The 19,091-nt window shown below is 43.8% G+C and overlaps 1 protein-coding gene across 1 annotated transcript in view; it reads left to right on the top strand.

The window, feature by feature from the left end:
* ELOVL5 (ELOVL fatty acid elongase 5) overlaps positions 1–19,091 on the top strand; it is a 73,242-nt gene that overhangs the window by 35,414 nt on the left and 18,737 nt on the right. Inside the window, exons 2-3 of the mRNA XM_070360640.1 lie at positions 6,852–6,917; positions 9,885–10,072. Of these exons, the coding sequence (XP_070216741.1) occupies positions 6,860–6,917; positions 9,885–10,072 (246 nt within the window). The 5' untranslated portion in view covers positions 6,852–6,859. The remainder of the gene's footprint in view (positions 1–6,851; positions 6,918–9,884; positions 10,073–19,091) is intronic.

Raw genomic sequence — 19,091 nt, forward strand, 5'->3', positions numbered from 1 at the left:
TGTCCGTTGCACCAGAACAACGGCCTCAGCCTTCAACCACGGTGCGGCAGCCCGAATTGGCAGTGCCCCAGCTTTGCAGTGACTTGTCTGAAGCCCAGACAGAGCCATGTCCTTTCTCAGTGCACAGCCAGAGAAAACGACTCCATCAGAACATTAACAGGAGTTGGACATGCCCTTAGAACGAGGGTAAGAAAGTATGAGAAGCCTGTGGGGGAAGGAGAAAAGGCATAGATTCCTGAGTTGTCAGAGTGAGGAGGCTACTGTCGATGTGGCAGATAATTTCTTCCAAGCCAAGATGTAATCTGGAGTTAACATCTATTTAAGTGCCGGCTTTCTGAAGGGATTCTCTCATCAATTTGCTTTCCTGTCTGGAAGTACTTGGATGTTTTTCCCCCTGAGGGTCTTTAGGATCGTTTTATATTTGAACATTTCTGAGCAGGTGGGGTTGGCTTCCTCCTCTCACTCCTGAGCTGATTTTCTCCAGCTGAGAAAACCTTTGTCAATTCAAGAAACAGTGTTGTGACGACCAAATTAAAGCACCATTTAATGTTTTGTGTTGTTGGCAGCGACCTGAACAGGATTCCCCTGCCTGCTTAACAGGAGTGGACTCTTAAGGGGGTAAATGGGTCGGAGAACAGAAAGCTGAGGGAGACCTCCTCCTGACCCCTGGGAGCTGGAAGCTTGGCTTAGCGGACTCATTTTTAGCCGGACCGTGAGATTCTAAATGAGTAAACAAGTAGAACAGGGCATGTTGAGGAAGTTAACAGTAGTTAAGTGTCTGCTGTAAACACATTTTTAAACCAGGAGCAGTGTGACTTGACTGATTTTTACAGGAAAGGGGGCTTTCAAAGCAGACTAGCTGCTCCCTGCTACAACTGCCTTGGCAGCAAGAGAAACCAAGGCTTGACCCTGAAAACAAGTCTTCACTGCTAAGCTTTAGAGTCACCAAGAAGCCTAGTTGTGGGTTTATGAAAATTAACCTCCTTTATTATAGTAATTTTTAAAAATCTCGGTTATCTTTTAAAGCAGATTTGCCTTAAGATCCTGGTACTTTTCATGTGCTCAGCAGCTTTCTCGCTTTCTCCTGCTCCAGGTGTAAATGGCCAACATGATTAGCATTTGCACTCTAACTGAGACTCATAACTGCATCTCAAGAACTGTGACGGAAGCAGCTCTCTTTAGTCCCAGCCACCTTCCCCTGTGGCCACCCCCTCCGCCTTGTTTGCTCACAGCTTGTTGTCCCTCTCCAGGGCCAAGTGGAAAGCGAGAGGGGGGACTGGTTTACTGGGAAACTTGTTGTAGTATCTTATTTCAAGCCTCCACCAATCTGTGTGATTCTGGATCATAGTGAAAAAAGAATGCTTGTTCAGCCTCACGCAGGTGACTCACCTGGCACTTCTCCTGGGCAGAGCTGACTCCTGGACAGATGGATCGTCCACAGGAGCCCGGCTCTCTTAGGCGGTTCGGATTTTGGCCTTTTGTACTCTGCTGTCTGTTTCCAGGTTTTTTATATTCTGAGCTCTGGCAGTTTCAACACTTCTCTTGAAGTTAGGCCTGAGGCTAACCTCAATCCTGAAATACTTAGCAGGTGTGCCAGGAACTTGGCCGGGGTCACAGGACTAATCCTTGATTTAGCTGAGTCAGTTCAGTTTAGTCCCTCAGTCCGACTCTTTGCAACCCCATGAATCGCAGCACGCCAGGCCTCCCTGTCCATCACCAACTCCCGGAGTTCACCCAGACTCACGTCCATTGAGTCAGTGATGCCATCCAGCCATCTCATTCACTGTCGTCCCCTTCTCCTCCTGCCCCCAATCCCTCCCAGCATCAGAGTCTTTTCCAATGAGTCAATTCTTCGCATGAGGTGGCCAAAGTACTGGAGTTTCAGCTTTAGCATCATTCCTTCCAAAGAAATCCCAGGGCTGATCTCCTTCAGAATGGACTGGTTGGATCTCCTTGCAGTCCAAGGGACTCTCAAGAGTCTTCTCCAACACCACAGTTCAAAAGCATCAATTCTTCGGCACTCAGCCTTCTTCCCAGTGCAACTCTCAGATCCATACATGACCACAGGAAAAACCACAGCCTTGACTAGACAAACCTTTGTTGGCAAAGGAATGTCTCTGCTTTTGAATATGCTATCTAGGTTGGTCATAACTTTCCTTCCAAGGAGTAAACGTCTTTTAATTTCATGGCTGCAGTCACCATCTGCAGTGATTTTGGAGCCCAAAAAAATAAAGTCTGACACTGTTTCCACTGTTTCCCCATCTATTTCCCATGAAGTGATGGGACCGGATGCCATGATCTTCGTTTTCTGAATGTTGAGCTTTAAGCCAACTTTTTCACTCTCCTCGTTCACTTTCATCAAGAGGCTTTTAGTTCCTCTTCACTTTCTGCCATAAGGGTGGTGTCATCTGCATATCTGAGGTTATTGATATTTCTCCCGGCAATCTTGATTCCAGCTTGTGCTTCTTCCAGCCCAGTGTTTCTCATGATGTACTCTGCATATAAGTTAAATAAGCAGGGTGACAATATACAGCCTTGACGTACTCCTTTTCCTATTTGGAACCAGTCTGTTGTTCCATGTCCAGTTCTAACTGTTGCTTCCTGACCTGCATACAGATTTCTCAAGAGGCAGATCAGGTGGTCTGGTATTCACATCTCTTTCAGAATTTTCCACAGTTTATTGTGATCCACACAGTCAAAGGCTTTGGCATAGTCAATAAAGCAGAAATAGATGTTTTTCTGGAACTCTCTTGCTTTTTCCATGATCCAGCAGATGTTGGCAATTTGATCTCTGGTTCCTCTGCCTTTTCTAAAACCAGCTTGAACATCAGGGAGTTCACGGTTCACGTATTGTTGAAGCCTGGCTTGGAGAATTTTGAGCATTACTTTACTAGCGTGTGAGATGAGTGCAGTTGTGCGGTAGTTTGAGCATTCTTTGGCATTGCCTTTCTTTGGGATTGGAATGAAAACTGACCTTTTCCAGTCCTGTGGCCACTGCTGAGTTTTCCAAATTTGCTGGCATATTGAGTGTAGCACTTTCACAGCATCATCCTTCAGGATTTGAAATAGCTCAACTGGAATTCCATGACCTCCACTGGCTTTGTTCATAGTGACACTTCCTAAGGCTCACTTGACTTCACATTCCAGGATGTCTGGGTCTAGGTGAGTGATCACACCATCGTGATTATCTGGGTCGTGAACATATTTTTTGTACAGTTCTTCTGTGTATTCTTGCCACCTCTTCTTAATATCTTCTGCTTCTGTTAGGTCCATACCATTTCTGTCCTTTATCGAGCCCATCTTTGCATGAAATGTTCCCTTGGTATCTCTAATTTTCTTGAAGAGATCTCTAGTCTTTCCCATTCTGTTGTTTTCCTCTATTTCTTTGCATTGATCGCTGAAGAAGGCTTTCTTATCTCTCCTTGCTATTCTTTGGAACTCTGCATTCAGATGTTTTTATCTTTCCTTTTCTCCTTTGATTTAGGTGAAGGTACACTGAACTGTGTTGCATCCTGTTTTTAATACAGAGTAATTCCTAGCCCCAGTTAGTAATTTGTTTTCTTAGTACAGTTCAGTTCAGTCGCTCAGTCGTGTCCGACTCCTTGCGACCCCATGAATCGCAGCATGCCAGGCCTCCCTGTCCACCACCATCTCCCGGAGTTCACTCAAACTCACGTCCATAGGGTTGGTGATGCCATCCAGCCATCTCATCCTCTGTCGTCCCCAGAGACACAATTGTAATACAGCCACGTGGTTACCAGAAACACTCTAGAATTTGATAGTGGGAAGTAATGTTCAACAGACAGTGTCTTTTTGGAAAATGTGCATAAAAGAGGGATTCTTCAAAATCTGTTCTAATGTACCTGCCTCTGTTTTTGACCCTTAGCATGTTTTCCTTATCATCATTTTGTGTGTGTGGCCCTTGACCTGATGAAGAACTTTTGGATACTGTCGTGGTTAGATTTTTTTTTTTCTTTAATGGATCCGACCCCTCCCCGTCATGACCTGTGGTTCTGGAAGCCCCCGTAGGTTGGGTGGGTGCCGGAGACTCCTGGTTAAAGAGGGTAGGGAGGTGATGCTTGGCTTGGTGTCAGCATGGTCAGCCTCCTGGGAGGACTGACATCCCCTTTCCCGTCTCAGTGTGGGGAACCAGTCACATCAAAGAATGGCTTATTCTTTGCTGAGCTCAGGACCAGAGCTCCTCTAGCATGGGCCCAGTGCCTGGGCTTGGTCCCTGCCAGTACAATTGTCCAGAGCAGCTGTGTGCCTGCGTGGCCCAGCTCGCCTGGAGCCGCCAGTAGGATGACTCTGGTGGTGAAGTGACGTTCCCGGCCCACGGGTGGCTCAGAAGATGGGAATCTGCCATGGGTGGTCAGGCCGCAGACCTGGCCGAGCACTTGGACGTTGTGCAAAGTGGGTCATGCTGTTCCCGTGATCCCCGATCACCAGGCAGAGTGTCAAGGGCTTGGCAGGGCCCCGTGCCTCTCCTGTTCTTTTAGAACAGTACAAAAGAGTACAGCTCAGCCCACAGGCCGCTCAGCGAGTGCCCAGTTCACCCAGCGGGGCGGGCCACCCGGCGGGAGGAGTTCACTCGCTGGGACCTTTTGTCCTGTTCTGCAGTGGCTGGGCAGCTGGGGAGCTAGCTGTGAAGGGGATGTGGGGACAGGCTGTGAGCACAGCTAAGGTGCCGCCTCTCCTGCCAGCCTGTGGCCACATGCTCCCCACGCCTTGGGGTTGATTTCTGTGAACCCTGGTGGGCGGGGAGGTGGGGCACAGATGTCTCCGGGCCACTGCCCCCAGCCGGCCCTTGAACTGGAGTGCCCTTTCTCTTTGCTCTGTGGTTACCTTCTGCGAGTGGCAACTTCATTTTCCAAAGAAAATTTTTGCTCCACGATCCCATCCCCTTTACCGTGCTTTATTTTTCATGCCAACATTTACTTTACATATTTTACGCGTGTGTGTTCCTGCCCCAGCTGGAATTTTTGCCCCCAAGGGGCAATTATTTCCCACATGTTGCGGGTAGGAACATGGGAGGGACTTCTGTGGTGGCCCAGCAGTAAAGAATCCTCCTGCCAGTGCAGGAGATGCAAGTTCAGTCTTTGGGTCACGAAGATCCCCTGGAGAAGGAAATGGCAACCCACTCCAGTATTCTTGCCTGGAGAATTCCATGGACAGAGAAGCCTGGAGGGCTACAGTCTGTGGGGTTGCAAGCAAGTTAGACACAACTGAGCGACTAAACAGCAACAACAGCAGGTAGGAGGTTAAATAACTCCTATGGTCCAAGGTCATATTACTAGTAAGCGGAGAAAATGGGTTTCAAACCCAGATTGTCTGAGAAAGAGCCCACATGGAACCACTTAACCCCCTGCCAGCCTGTTGTGCTTCTCTGGTTGGGTAACTGCTGAGGGGCAAAGGTGGTGTGTCTCATTGTTGGCATTTGGGTGTGTGGGGAGCTGGTGGCTTCTTGGCTGAAAGGAGTCTGCCAGGTGACCTCCTGAGTCATCCCCAGGGAAGGACAGATGTTGGGACAGAACCCTAGTAGCTGTGGCTTTCAAGATGTCATTGATGGCTACGCCTGTGCCTCCCACAACCAGGCTGGGTTGACTCAGTTGTTTTAACTACTGGAATCCATTAGGGAATTCCAAACTACTTTAAGGTAGTTATCCATGAAATTAGACAAAGGATAAGACGTAGGCTTCAGCGTGGCCAGCTAAGGGAGAGCCATTGCATTAAACTGCTAGTTGATGAAACCAATTTTTCCTTTGCCCTTGGAAGGAAAAATACTTGTGGTTATTTCTATAATAGTAACGACCAAGACAGTTAAAAATGTGCCTCCTGACTTTCATATAGAACATATAGTAAATAAATGCACAGATGAAAAGATGCTTCACTAACTTGTAAATTTCAAATGGGGGGAAAGTAGGGAGTTGTAAAATCTTTGAAGATGGAGGTGGGTCTCTAACCACTGTTATGAGACAATCTCCAAGATGTCATAATACATACAGTACTCAGTGTACGTGTTTTCCCAACTTTATTCTTTTGTGCTTACCTCAGTAAGAATGTAGTTTACATCGCACTCATAAATAATGGTACAAACATTGAAGGTTCATGGCAGTATTTATTCATTCTACCTAAGGACACAGCACTCTGATTATGGTGATTAGTTTGTTCTTTTTAATGCGAAGTTGACTTGATCATGTATCAGTATTAATGGGTTGCGATCAACAGTTACAGAAACTCTCATTCAGCATGTGTCATCTTTTGTGCTTAGAGGAGAGAACCCTCCAGAAGTGTACCCAAGAAATGGTACCAGTAAGCTCCTTCTGACAGTGGGTCTGAGGGATTGTGTTGGATCAGAATGATGAGATTTTTCTTACTGCCTCTTTTCATTTTAAATGTTTGAATTTTTTGCTTTGGACGTGAAGTATGTTAGGACAGTAATTAATAAAAACACCCAGCAGAGGAACCATTTTCTCCCCATGGCAGTCCTGTTTGCCCTGATGGACTTTCCCCCTTCTGCCCACTTTCTATCCGGTTCTGTCCTTCTCCCCTCTGAGATTTCAGCTTCACAGAGAGAATTTTTATGGAGCTGAGAAAAGCACAGAAAACTGGCGCTTCACTTATTTATAAAGTGAATTCACGGGATTGTGTCTTTCCTTTTGCTTTTCAAATGAGAACTTAGCACGTAAGTTACTTTTGTGAGTTTAAAAAAGAAGTTGTTTGAACATGAGGAACTTAACCTTGTCCAGAGTGTCTTCTCTGAAAAGAATTTGTTCTTGTTTTATGAAAAAAAAAAAAAAAACAGAAAGCATTTTGAGTAGAGATTAATCAATGTCTCTTTTTCTTAATAGGTTTTAAAATGGAGCACTTTGATGCATCGCTTAGCACCTATTTCCGGGCATGGCTTGGCCCCCGAGGTAAGGTGGTTTTGAGTCTTGCTCTCCCATCCTTCCTCCCACTCCTTGTTATAGGCAACTTGTGAATATTGCATGAAGACAGTCTAGAAACCATGCTCATTTTCCAGTAATTAGATACCAGGGGCTTGGAGTCCTGAAGTCATGAGCAGGCGCAAGGTCCCCTGACTGCTGGGGCAGAGACACAGGTGCTGGGAACCTCTGCTGACTTCAGTGGAGATGGGATTATGTTGCAAGCTTACAGCCTGAGCGTGCCACAGATTTCACCACTGTTGGTGGCATGGGTTGCTCAGTTCTTGTGAGTCTCCAGCTGAATCCGATTTTCAAAATACACTGCTGCAATAGGGGTTTAAAACCCTTCCGGTTTTACAGTTTTAAGGGCTTTCTAAAGCCCTTTTTTGTGATGTGTCACATCACTGGATAAGTATATGTGCCTGAGCTCACTTCTTACCCTCATCTTTCATTGTCCTTCAGGACAAGTAAGTCAGCTCCAGATAGTATACCTTCTTCTAATCTCATCTCTAACATGTCACCTGTAAAGAGGGAACTTGGGAGGTTCACAGAACAATTCATAGGAAAGCTCCCAGAGGCTTTTAAACAGATAGAATCTCCATTTGACTCATGGTTTTTAAAATATAAAGAAAGCAATAAAAGGAACTTCATCTGTTAGTAAGGCAGGGATGCAGTAAGACTTATGCCATCTGTGATAATAGTGAGGAAGTGGAGAAAGTCTACCGGGGTAACCTCTCTGGAGGGCAGTTGTGTTTTCTGTTGAAATTAAAATGCATGTGCCCTTTGACTCAGCAGAGATGTGTATAAGGAGGCTGCTTAGCGGTACTGCTTGTCAAGACTTGTTCCATGGGGAACAAGCTAAATTACTGTGTGGCCCCTGGAAAAGAACAAGCCAGATCCATCTGTCTGTGCTCATGTTGGGATGATGCCGTCTTTCAGTGTTGTAGGATCAAAATTCTAATTTTAAATGGCTGAAACAGTAATAAAAATTATTAGCTTTCATTGGAAGGACTGAAGCTCCAATACTTGGGCCACCTGATGCAGAGTCAACTCATTGGAAAAGACCCTGATGCTGAGAATGATTGAGGGCAGGAGGAGAAGGGGATGACAAGATGAGATGGTTGGATGACATCACTGACTCAGTGGACATGAGTTTGAGCTGTTGTAAGGACAGGGAAGCCTGGCACACTGCAGTCCATGGGGTCGCAGAGAGTCAGACACAGCTTAGCAACCGAACAACAGCAATGGGAACATTGTGAGATCTGAGTTATTCTAGGGGCTCTGTGATGTTGCCCAAGGACCCTGTGCTTGTCATTTCCTACCTTGGCTCCTGAGTGTGTCAGCAGCTCTGTGCTCAGGTCAGGCCCCCCCAGCTTTTGTGGTTGCAGATTGGCTGCTGAAGCTCCAGGCTGCACCTCCAGAGGAGGAGAAAAAAGTCTGATCTTTTGCATGGTTTTAAGAACCAGAAAACTCTTCCCCAGAGCACTTTACAGACTGTCGTCTCCTCAGAGCTCAGTGGCTGCAGTTGCTCCACATGCTCTTATCTGAACCAGTTTCCTGGGGGTGCGTTAGGGCTTCATGATTGACTAGCTCCCTAAGGATTTACCACCTGGGGTTAGGGCCAGCCACCCAGGAAATACTTGGATACTTGGTGACGTAGGAAAGTGAAGATCTGTTAGAAAATTTAATTTAATTAAAATAAGTTTGCAAGATGCAAAACAGCTTTAAATAAAAGGAAATGGGAGGTTTTCATAGGGGCATTCATTGTGTTTGTGTTGTTATGTACACATCAGTTCAGTTCAGTCACTCAGTCGTGTCCTACTCTTTGTGACCCCGTGAATTGCAGCATGCCAGGCCTCCCTGTCCATCACCAACACATAAACATACATAAAGGTCTGATGTTACTTGCTAAGTAGGAACTTGGGTTCTCAGAATTGACTCAGGCCCACAGCTGAGAACAAAAGGTGTTAAGAATCCTCTTGTTACTAATAAGTTTGCTGGGGCAGCCACTTCCCTAAAGGGCTTCTGAGAAGCACAGATCAGTGAAACCACCATCACCACCACTCTAGCATCAGTGGGCAGAGGGTGGATGGAGTCTCCTTCTGAAGCCAAGAAAAAGAGACACTGGGAGAATTTAGGGTGTGTCTGCAAGAAAGGAGACTGACAGTGGTTCCCCAAGTGAACGTGTGTTCTACTAAAGCTGTGCTTGTCCTGCAAGGTCAAGGGAGAGAGCCCTGGAGAGAGAGTAGCAAGATGGCTGAGCCAGGAGGTCAAAGAAGGGGCTGGTCCACTGTCCTTTTCCTCCTCCTTCCTGCCAAGGGGAGGGAAGGGGAGGCAGGATGTCCTTCCTGCATCAGCAATGTCCTTGAATCGATAATGTAGGTCTTCTCTCTCATGCTTCTGCTCTTCTCTTATCCAGTCGTTTGCTGCTTCACTCTCACTTTTTAAAAAGTTATCGCCCCTGCTTCTGTTAACCATGGCACTCCGCAGACGAGGCCTGTTGAATCAGAGATGATCTCTGAGCTGGCCGAGTGGCATGTTTTCTGAGTCTGCATGCCAGACAAACTGGCTGACACTGGGCTGACATGGAGAGCTTCGGAGCTCAAAGATTGCCACCTCTAGGGTTTCCTTGACCCATGCATAATTCAGCAAGCCTGGTTAATCAATCCAGTTAGTGAAAAATTGAGCTTTCTCCTTGTTTTCTTTAAGATTCTTAAGAACAGATTTTATAAAAGTCATTTAGCAAAGCCCCTGGTAATATGCACATGACTGTTTAGAACATGAATGAGAGCCTCACCTTGAGCCTATGTATTGAAGACTCACAGTTCCTCTTTGAGTTGCTTTTTTGGCTTGGGAACATTGTGGTTAGAGAAAATTTTTTCATGTTCGAAGCACATTGTTATTATTTTTATATCTACTTTATTATCACTGAATGTTTTTTCTTTTACAATTTTCCAGATCCTCGAGTAGAAGGATGGTTTCTTCTGGACAATTACGTCCCCACCTTGGTCTGTTCCATCCTGTACTTGCTAATCGTGTGGCTGGGACCAAAATATATGAAGACTAGGCAACCGTTCTCCTGCCGGGGGATTTTAGTGGTGTACAACCTCGGACTCACTCTGCTGTCTCTCTATATGTTCTGTGAGGTAAGTCAGAGGCTGACACGCTTCCCCTTGCTTCAGGGTACTTGTGTCACTGTCCTGGATCCCAGGCCTAAGTGGAAAAGGCCAGCGGTGGGGTGGGGGAGGGGAGGACAGGTACAGGAATGCATTTTGAGGATGTTCTAAAATCGATTTTTCAAAACACTGGAGTTATTTGTACAAATGTGCCTTCTGGAATATCTAAAACAGAAGCCTTTGCTATTCTTTTGTTATGTATGTTTTGTGTTACGCTCAGAATTATACATTTTCAGAAACGTGCTCATGCAAGCAGACTACAGAGTAGAAATTGAACAAAACGCAAAAAAACAGATCTGTGAGCATCTTATTAGGAAGCGTTTAATAAATGCCTGATTCTTACTGGGAGGCGGTGGGGGGAGGAAGTGGGCAGAGTCTGCGTCTGGTGTGTTTGTGGTCAGCCAGCCTCTCTCCACCTTGATCTGATCACTGTCAACAGCTTGGAGATTGGACAAGTTATTTTTATAAAAAGCTGAGAAGAGTAGATAGTGAGGTTGGTGTTTAGGGTTTGAATGGTCTGTGTAAGTTCAGGCCAGATTGTTTATTCTATAAAACAAAGATGTTGAAAACCAAATTTGATGATCTGAAAGGCTTAAGTAAGAGTGAACGATAACATCAGATCAGCACTTAAGCCTCCTGTTTAGACAGTACAGTCAGGCTTTAAAGTAGAAGGAGAGGAAAGCTCTCTCTGGGATAAGCACGATTTATATGCATTTTAGGAGCAGAACTACACTGTTCAGGTTTACAGCACAAAACGACTCCTAAATCTCTGGGGCGGAGAATGACGCCATACATAAAACAAACACTTTCAAGTACTCCTGCTTAGATTTTTAACCTTTCATTGTGACTTTAATTCTCCAAGGAGAGGAAAAGGAGAGAAATTAATATGAATCTTACAGTGATTTCCCCACCAGCCTCGAGCTGTGATGGGGGTCTGCCTGACTGTGTGGGTATGTGTGGGGGTCTGTGATGCAGGAGCTGGTGGGAACCACTGTGTCTGATGGTCAGAGACACTGCTGCAGAGGGAGGCCTGGGTTAGGTTCCCCCACGTAAATTTCATAAAGCGAGGTAAAGGTTTTATGATTAAGAATTTATAGATGCTATTCTCATTGCTTTTATGCCAACAGTCTGTGAAATGCTTACAACTCCTTTTTTTGCTTCTTTTCTGTCCTGTTCTAGAGCGAAAGCAGTTTAATTAGCCTCCAAGATGGAGATTGCAGGCCTGGAGGCAGGGGCAGTGACAGGCCTGGGCCCAGCCCTGTGCTCATCTCTGTGTTCCAGGGACAAAGCCGCAGTGAGCTGTCAGGTCTCAGAGTGAACCGCATACTTTCCCGTACTTGATAGATAAGAGAGCCATTTCCTTATGAAGGCTCTTATAGAGTTAATTATTACACATAGCAATATTCTAGAGAAAAAATATTTAAGACTATTAAATCTTATAGAACTTAAGTTATCTGCCGAATGTATTTCTCAAGCCGTAGAGATATAATCACAACTTCATAATTGAACCTCTCAAACAGCTAATTCACTGGTAAAGAGGGGAAGAAAGTGCTGGGTAAATCGCTGCCAAGTGCGTGTGACTGGATTTGGGGGATCTATTAATAAGAGCGTTGTAATAGGAAGTACCAATTTTTCCTCCAAGACAGCTTGGTGGGAACATTAGAAAACGTTGAGCAGGATCTAAGCCCTGAATATAGAGATGGAGGAAATATACAAAGGAGGTTAAATATGTTTAACTCACAACTTAGAATACATAGAGAAGTAATGGATACGGAGACAATAATCCTTAAATCAAGTTTATAAAAATAGAGCCAGAGCAGATATTCTCGAGTTGAAAATTAACCCTAGTATCCACATTAGATGATATTTACTTTGGATTTTGTCTGACTTTTTTTTTTTTCCTGTACTTACATAAACCCTTCAGGAATATCCTGATAACGTATCTTTTGTCAACTTTTAAATTTCATTGTAGCTACTGGTTTTTCCCTTTTTTCTTTTCTTAGCATTTATAGTCCAGTGAATACTAAAACATAGGACAATTATGGGGTTTTATAACGGAACAAATTAAAGGGATCCTGGAGCCCAGCTGGGCCCCTCACTTCAGGGAAATATGCCAAGAGTTGGATCCATTGCCTGTGGTCACACCATTGGTGTGGTCATGACCATTAGTCTTTATTTATTCTGCTTATCTGTGTATTTGGGTCTGTAAAGAATTTTAAAAATAAATATGTAACCATTGATATTTTTGTTTGTTTAATCCTGTGGTATGAATTCATACCTGTTTGGCAAAGTTCTGGTTTTTTTTTTTTTTAATATAAATTTACTTATTTTAATTGGAGGCTAATTACTTTACAATATTGTATTGGTTTTGCCATACAATGACATGAATCCCCCACTGGTGTACATGTGTTCCTCATCCTGAACCCCACTCCCGCCTCCCTCCCCATAAGTTCTGGATTAATATAAATAAAATTAACTGTTGCAAGTAGACAAGAGAAATCTTATTTGAAAGAGGGAGATGAAAATGAAAGGGGAGTCACTGAAGCTTTAAAATGACCTGAAGAAGGAAAATAACCAAATGACTATCTTAAAGCTGTGAAATTCAGCTTAAGGTATAGCTTATGCATTTGGTAGAAAGGAAATCAAAAGGAGAGACATGGCTTAACTTTTTCTAATAATTAAATTTATTTATTTTTAATTGAAGGATAATTGTGTTTGTTTCTGCCAAGCATCAACATGAATCAGCCATAGGTATACCTGTGGCTTTACTTCTAATTACCTCAGGAACTTGATGTTTATTTCCGGGGAAAAGGTCACAGATCTCTGAATTAGAAGTTTTGTATGTTTGAACAACAGTATGTTTTAGATTGGGATTAGGTGTTGTCTGAGATCACAGTCAGTGGTAAAGGCTTGAAAATAAAGTGTCAAGTTATAAAAGAGAAACAACTAATTTTGTATTACTTACTCAGCTTTGTAAAACTGTGTGCTTACAGTAGACATAAAAATCTTGCAAGCCTTTCTGCCAACCCTGCCCCCGAGGGGCAGGGCATGTTTCATCTGAATGGAAGCCCTACTGTGTTTTCAGATCATCCATATGTCTTTCCCTTCCCTCATCCCCAAGATCAGAGAATCCCCACCCACCAATGCCAGGTTGTGACTTTGCCCTCCTTATTCAGGGCTGCACTGGACTGGGTTTCCCCTGTTGTTCTCAGCCAGTAGAATAACTCCTTAGTTAACATCTCAAACACTCAGGTGGCTGCTCTGTCCTGACCTAGAACTTTTCTGGTGTGTCTGCCATGCTCTCCTGGCCTCTGGGCTCTTGTCACCAAAGCAAGGAGGATCTAACTGCTTGTTGTGTCACAGTCCAGAGGGGAGCATCCTGTGCAGAAATCTAGGACTCAGCAGTAGCAGCAGGAAGCAGTCAGCACGTAGACCTTGAACTTGAATGAAGAGAACTGCTGGCTGCCTTCCTGTACCCCATCCACTCAAACCCCCAAGACCAGGTTCTTCCTTTCTTTGGGTCTCTGCCCCCTAGAAACTCCCGATTTCTTCAGACCCAAACCCGCCTCAGTTTGACAGTCCCTGTCTCATTTCTGAGGACCTGTCTCAAGGTCAGTTCCTCTGTGTCCTCTTGAGGGCTTGGCTCTGAAGCAGTGATCCCAGCCTCTCCTGCCTCCTCATGGTCCCACGGAGCCTGATGCCTTCTCCCCCATCACGGTGTCCTGGGGATGTGCCCTCCAGCCTGTCCCTCACAGGCACCTCACTGGCTGTGGTTACGGTGTTCCTTGCACATCTTTTTTGTCCTGTTGTTAGCATGGCTCCAGCATTGAGACAGAAAAAAGCAAATGTTGGAACCATGTTTTATCAATACTTTAACAAAGATAAATCACAGACTAAAAACACGATTGTTTTTTGAGTGTTAGTTTGTTTATTCCCTTGCAGTGAGAACTGTGTGTTGGTAAAGTAGTGTGAGAAAATTCAGTAACATGCAACAAAGATTCAGAACATTTAAATATAATTTTAGAAAATGATTGGTTGCCAACTGGATCGGTGATCTGAATTGGCATAGATTCAGAACTTATTCTTTTTTCTTTCCTTTTTCAATTTTTACTTAGAATTGTAAGTTTGAAACTACTTCAGAATATGGAAAATAAAATCACAAATAGTTCTCTAGGTACCTAACAAATATTGACATTACTGGTTTGAGTTTTTTGTTTAAAAAGAAAACATGACAAAAAGGCATCAGAGGTGTAGCCCCTTCACAGATGTAATGTTCTTCTGAAGTGCATGTTTCTTTCCTGGCTATGTTTCTATACATTTTCCACATATGTATGTATATATGTGACAACTTATAGGCTATTTGGAGAGTTGTTTTTTTTTTAAACTTACATGAGTGGTGTATGGCTTATATATACTCTTTTTCAAGTAGCTTTTTTCAGTCAGCATTATGTTTTGAGAAGATACTTTGAATCTTAGGGATTTCATTCATTAGTTTTAACTCCTCTTTATTACTTAACTGTTGGCTCAGTCATTTGGTCCATTTTTCTTTGGGTGGACATGTACATTGTTTCCAATTTAACAGTGTGGAGATCCTTGAAGAATTATCTCCCAACACTATCTTTCTCTGTCACAGAAACGTCATTCTTGTTTTGCATTTTGTATTTTTCTGATATAGTACATAAGCACAGTTTCGTTATTTTCCTATTTATTCTCCTAGGCTGCGGTTCTCATGTGCTTTACTAGCTAGAAATAAATGTATATGTTGGCATTTGAGATAAAGGGCTTTTGCAGTTAAGAAGGAATTAAAAAGTACTTTTTTTCTCTCTGATCAGAAACCTCCCCCAAAACAAAAAACAATGCTGCATTGAATGTTCTTGGATGTGTCGCCTGTGCCGATGTGAGTGAGTGAGTGATTTTTGCCAGGCATACAGTTAGGAGTTAATGATTGAATCTTGACACTTTTAATGGGGAAATTTTAATCCATTTTCACTTAGTATGCTCATTATTATTTTAGAATGATTTCTATCACCTTTTGTGTGTAAGTTTTCTTTACTTTTTTGCTTTCTTTCCTGCTTTCTGTTGAACTTTTTTTTCATTTTGCTGATTTGAAAGTTACTTATTATTTAGTAGCTACTTGTAAGTTTTCAACATGCACCTTTGACTTAATAAACTCTAAAGTGAATTGCTGTTTCTACTCCTGAACATTGCAAGGATCATAGATGATTTGGGCTTTGGGCCCCCATCATCCATGATATTGTTGTCAGTGTTTCATTCTGCCTCTTTCTGAGACCCTAAACAGTCATCATTACAGTCCGTGCTTACTGTGTTTTTTTGTTTTTTTGTTTTTTTTTGTACACTGTTCATCTGTGAAACCCATTCTTTGCTTTGAGCTTCAGTTTTCTTCTGAAGTAGTTCCTTTTCAGTGAAAGCTAAACTCTTAGTCCCTGAGTATCATCTGTGTGTGTGTATGCTTGAACATAATTTAGCAGGGCATAGAATTCTAAACTAGCAGTTATTTTCCCCCAGCACGTTGCAGATTTATTCCAGAGAAGTCTGCTGCAGTCCCATTTTTGTTTGTTTTGTAGGTAACCTTTTTCTTTAAAGATGTTTCTAAACTTGTGTTTAAGAATAAAAACAAAATGTACCTAAATAGTAGTTCACTCTTGTCTCAGGATTGTATGCATCCAAGTCATGGATTCATATATTTCTTAATTTTGGAAAGTCCTTAGGCTCTGTCTTCTCCATACTTCCTCCTCCTCCATCAGTTCTGTCTGGAACTCCTGTTATATGTGTGGTGGACATTCTCACACCTGCGTACTCTCTCTCGAGTTTTTTGCACCTTTTTTCTCTTCTGCATTCCTCTAATTCACTTGTACTCTCAGTTGGCTCTAATCTGCTATTTCATCCATTTCTAGCTTCAGTTACTATGTATCAAAAATTCACTGCTTGTTCTTTTTCCCATTCCATAACCTGGAATTTTTTTTTTTCATCCGTGGTTGGAGATGACTGGGTCTCAAACTTAACCATTTGCTGTACTGCTTTTTAAAATAGTCTTTAAAAAGTGTTCTTTCATCTGTATCTGTGAGGTCATGCCTCTGGGATAATTGTTATATCTATGTTGACCTTCTTTTTAAAAACAAAAACTGGACGATTTGTTGGGTGTCCTGTGTAAAGCATCTGAAGCTGGTGTCGGTAGGGTCATCTCAGGTAAATGTGGCGGCTGCGACCGGCGCACTAAGCGCAGGCGAAGCGTGGCCAAGAGAAGGTACCCCATGCCCGAAGGGCGGCGGCCAAGAGGAGCTACCCCACGTCCGAGGTCAGGGGCAGCGGCCGAGAGTGCCAGGCTGCGACGGCGCAGGAAAGGCTGAGAGGAGCTACCCCGCGTCCGAGGTCAGGGGCTGCAACGAGAGGAGCTACCCCACGCCTCCACGCCCGAGGCCAGGGGCGGCAGCCGGGAGGAGCTACCCCACGCCTCCAGGCCCGAAGCCAGAGGCTGCAGCGGGGAAGACCAACCCCACACCCGAGGCTAGGGGCTGCGGCAGGGAGAACCAACCCCACGTCAAAGGAGCCATGGCTGCACGGGCACAGGAGGGCCTAGAGGAGCTATCCCACGTTTAAGGTCAGGAAGGGCGGTGGTGAGGAGATAGCCCTCGTCTGGGGTAAGGAGCAGCGGCTGCGCTTTGCTGGAGAACCGTGAAGAGAGAGCCCACGTCCAAGGTAAGAGAAACCCAAGTAAGATAGTAGGTGTTGCAAGAGGGCATCAGAGGGCAGACACACTGAAACCATGCTCAGAGAAAACTAGTCAATCTAATCACACTAGGAGCACAGCCTTGTCTAACTCAATGAAACTAAGCCATGCCTGTGGGGCAACCCAAGATGGGCAGGTCATGGTGGAGACATCTGACAGAATGTGGTCCACTGGAGAAGGGAATGGCAAACCACTTCAGTATTCTTGCCTTGAGAACCCCATGAACAGTATGAAAAGACAAAATGATAGGATACTGAAAGAGGAACTCCCCAGGTCAGTAGGTGCCCAGTATGCTACTGGAGATCAGTGGAGAAATAACTCCAGAAAGAATGAAGGGATGGAGCTAAAGCAAAAACAATACCCAGCTGTGGATGTGACTGGTGATAGAAGCAAGGTCCGATGCTGTAAAGAGCAATATTGCATAGGAACCTGGAATGTCAGGTCCATGAATCAAGGCAAATTGGAAGTGGTCAAACAAGAGATGGCAAGAGTGAATGTCGACATTCTAGGAATCAGCGAACTAAAATGGACTGGAATGGGTGAATTTAATTCAGATGACCATTATATCTACTACTGCGGGCAGGAATCCCTCAGAAGAAATGGAGTAGCCATCATGGTCAACAAAAGAGTACAAAATGCAGTACTTGGATGCAATCTCAAAAACGACAGAAAGATCTTTGTTCGTTTCCAAGGCAAACCATTCAGTATCACAGTAATCCAAGTCTATGCCCCAACCAGAAACGCTGAAGAAGCTGAAGTTGAGCGGTTCTATGAAGACCTACAAGACCTTTTAGAACTAACACCCAAAAAAGATGTCCTTTTCATTATAGGGGACTGGAATGCAAAAGTAGGAAGTCAAGAAACTCCTAGAGTAACAGGCAAATTTGGCCTTGGAATATGGAATGAAGCAGGGCAAAGTCTAACAGAGTTTTGCAAAGAAAATGCACTGGTCATAGCAAACACCCTCTTCCAACATCACAAAAGAAGACTCTATACATGGACATCACCAGATGGTCAACACCAAAATCAGACTGATTATATTCTTTGCAGCCAAAGATGGAGAAGTTCTATACAGTCAGCAAAAACAAGACCAGGAGCTGACTGTGCCTCAGACCATGAAGTCCTTATTGCCAAATTCAGACTTAAATTGAAGAAAGTAGGGAAAACCACTAGATCATTCAGGTATGACCTAAATCAAATCCCTTATGATTATACAGTGGAAGTGAGAAATAGATTTAAGGGTCTAGATCTGATAGATAGAGTTCCTGATGAACTATGGATGGAGGTTTGTGACATTGTACAGGAGACAGGGATCAAGACCATCCCCATGGAAAAGAAATGCAAAAAAGCAAAATGGCTGTCTGGGGAGGCCTTACAAATAGCTGTGAAAAGAAGAGAAGCAAAAAGCAAAGGAAAAAAGGAAAGATACAAGCATCTGAATGCAGAGTTCCAAAGAATAGCAAGAAGAGATAAGAAAGCCTTCTTCAAAAATCAGTGCAAAGAAATAGAGGAAAACAACAGAATGGGAAAGACTAGAGATCTCTTCAAGAAAATTAGAGATACTAAGGGAACATTTCATGCAAAGATGAGCTCGATAAAGGACAGAAATGGTATGGACCTAACAGAAGCAGAAGATATTAAGAAGAGGTGGCAAGAATACACAGAAGAACTGTACAAACAAGATGTTCACGACCCAGATAATCACGATGATGTGATCACTGACCTAGAGCCAGACATCCTGGAATGTGAAGTCAAGTGGGCCTTAGGAAGCATCACTACGAACAAAGCTAGTGGCGGTGGTGGAATTCCAGTTGAACTATTTCAAATCCTGAAAGATGATGCCGTGAAAGTGCTACACTCAATATGCCAGTAAATTTGGAAAACTCAGCAGTGGCCACAGGACTGGAAAAGGTCAGTTTTCATTCCAATCCCAAAGAAAGGCAATGCCAAAGAATGCTCAGACTACTGCACAATTGCACTCATCTTACATGCTAGTAAAGTAATGCTCAAAATTCTCCAAGCCAGGCTTCAGCAATACGTGAACCGTGAACTTCCTGATGTTCAAGCTGGTTTTAGAAAAGGCAGAGGAACCAGAGATCAAATTGCCAACATCTGCTGGATCATGGAAAAATCAAGAGAGTTCCAGAAAAACATCTATTTCTGCTTTACTGACTATGCCAAAGCCTTTGACTGTGTGGATCACAATAAACTGTGGAAAATTCTGAAAGAGATGGAAATACC

Source organism: Bos mutus, chromosome 23 (genome assembly GCF_027580195.1).
Source record: "Bos mutus isolate GX-2022 chromosome 23, NWIPB_WYAK_1.1, whole genome shotgun sequence".
In the NCBI taxonomy this organism is placed as follows: domain Eukaryota; kingdom Metazoa; phylum Chordata; class Mammalia; order Artiodactyla; family Bovidae; genus Bos; species Bos mutus.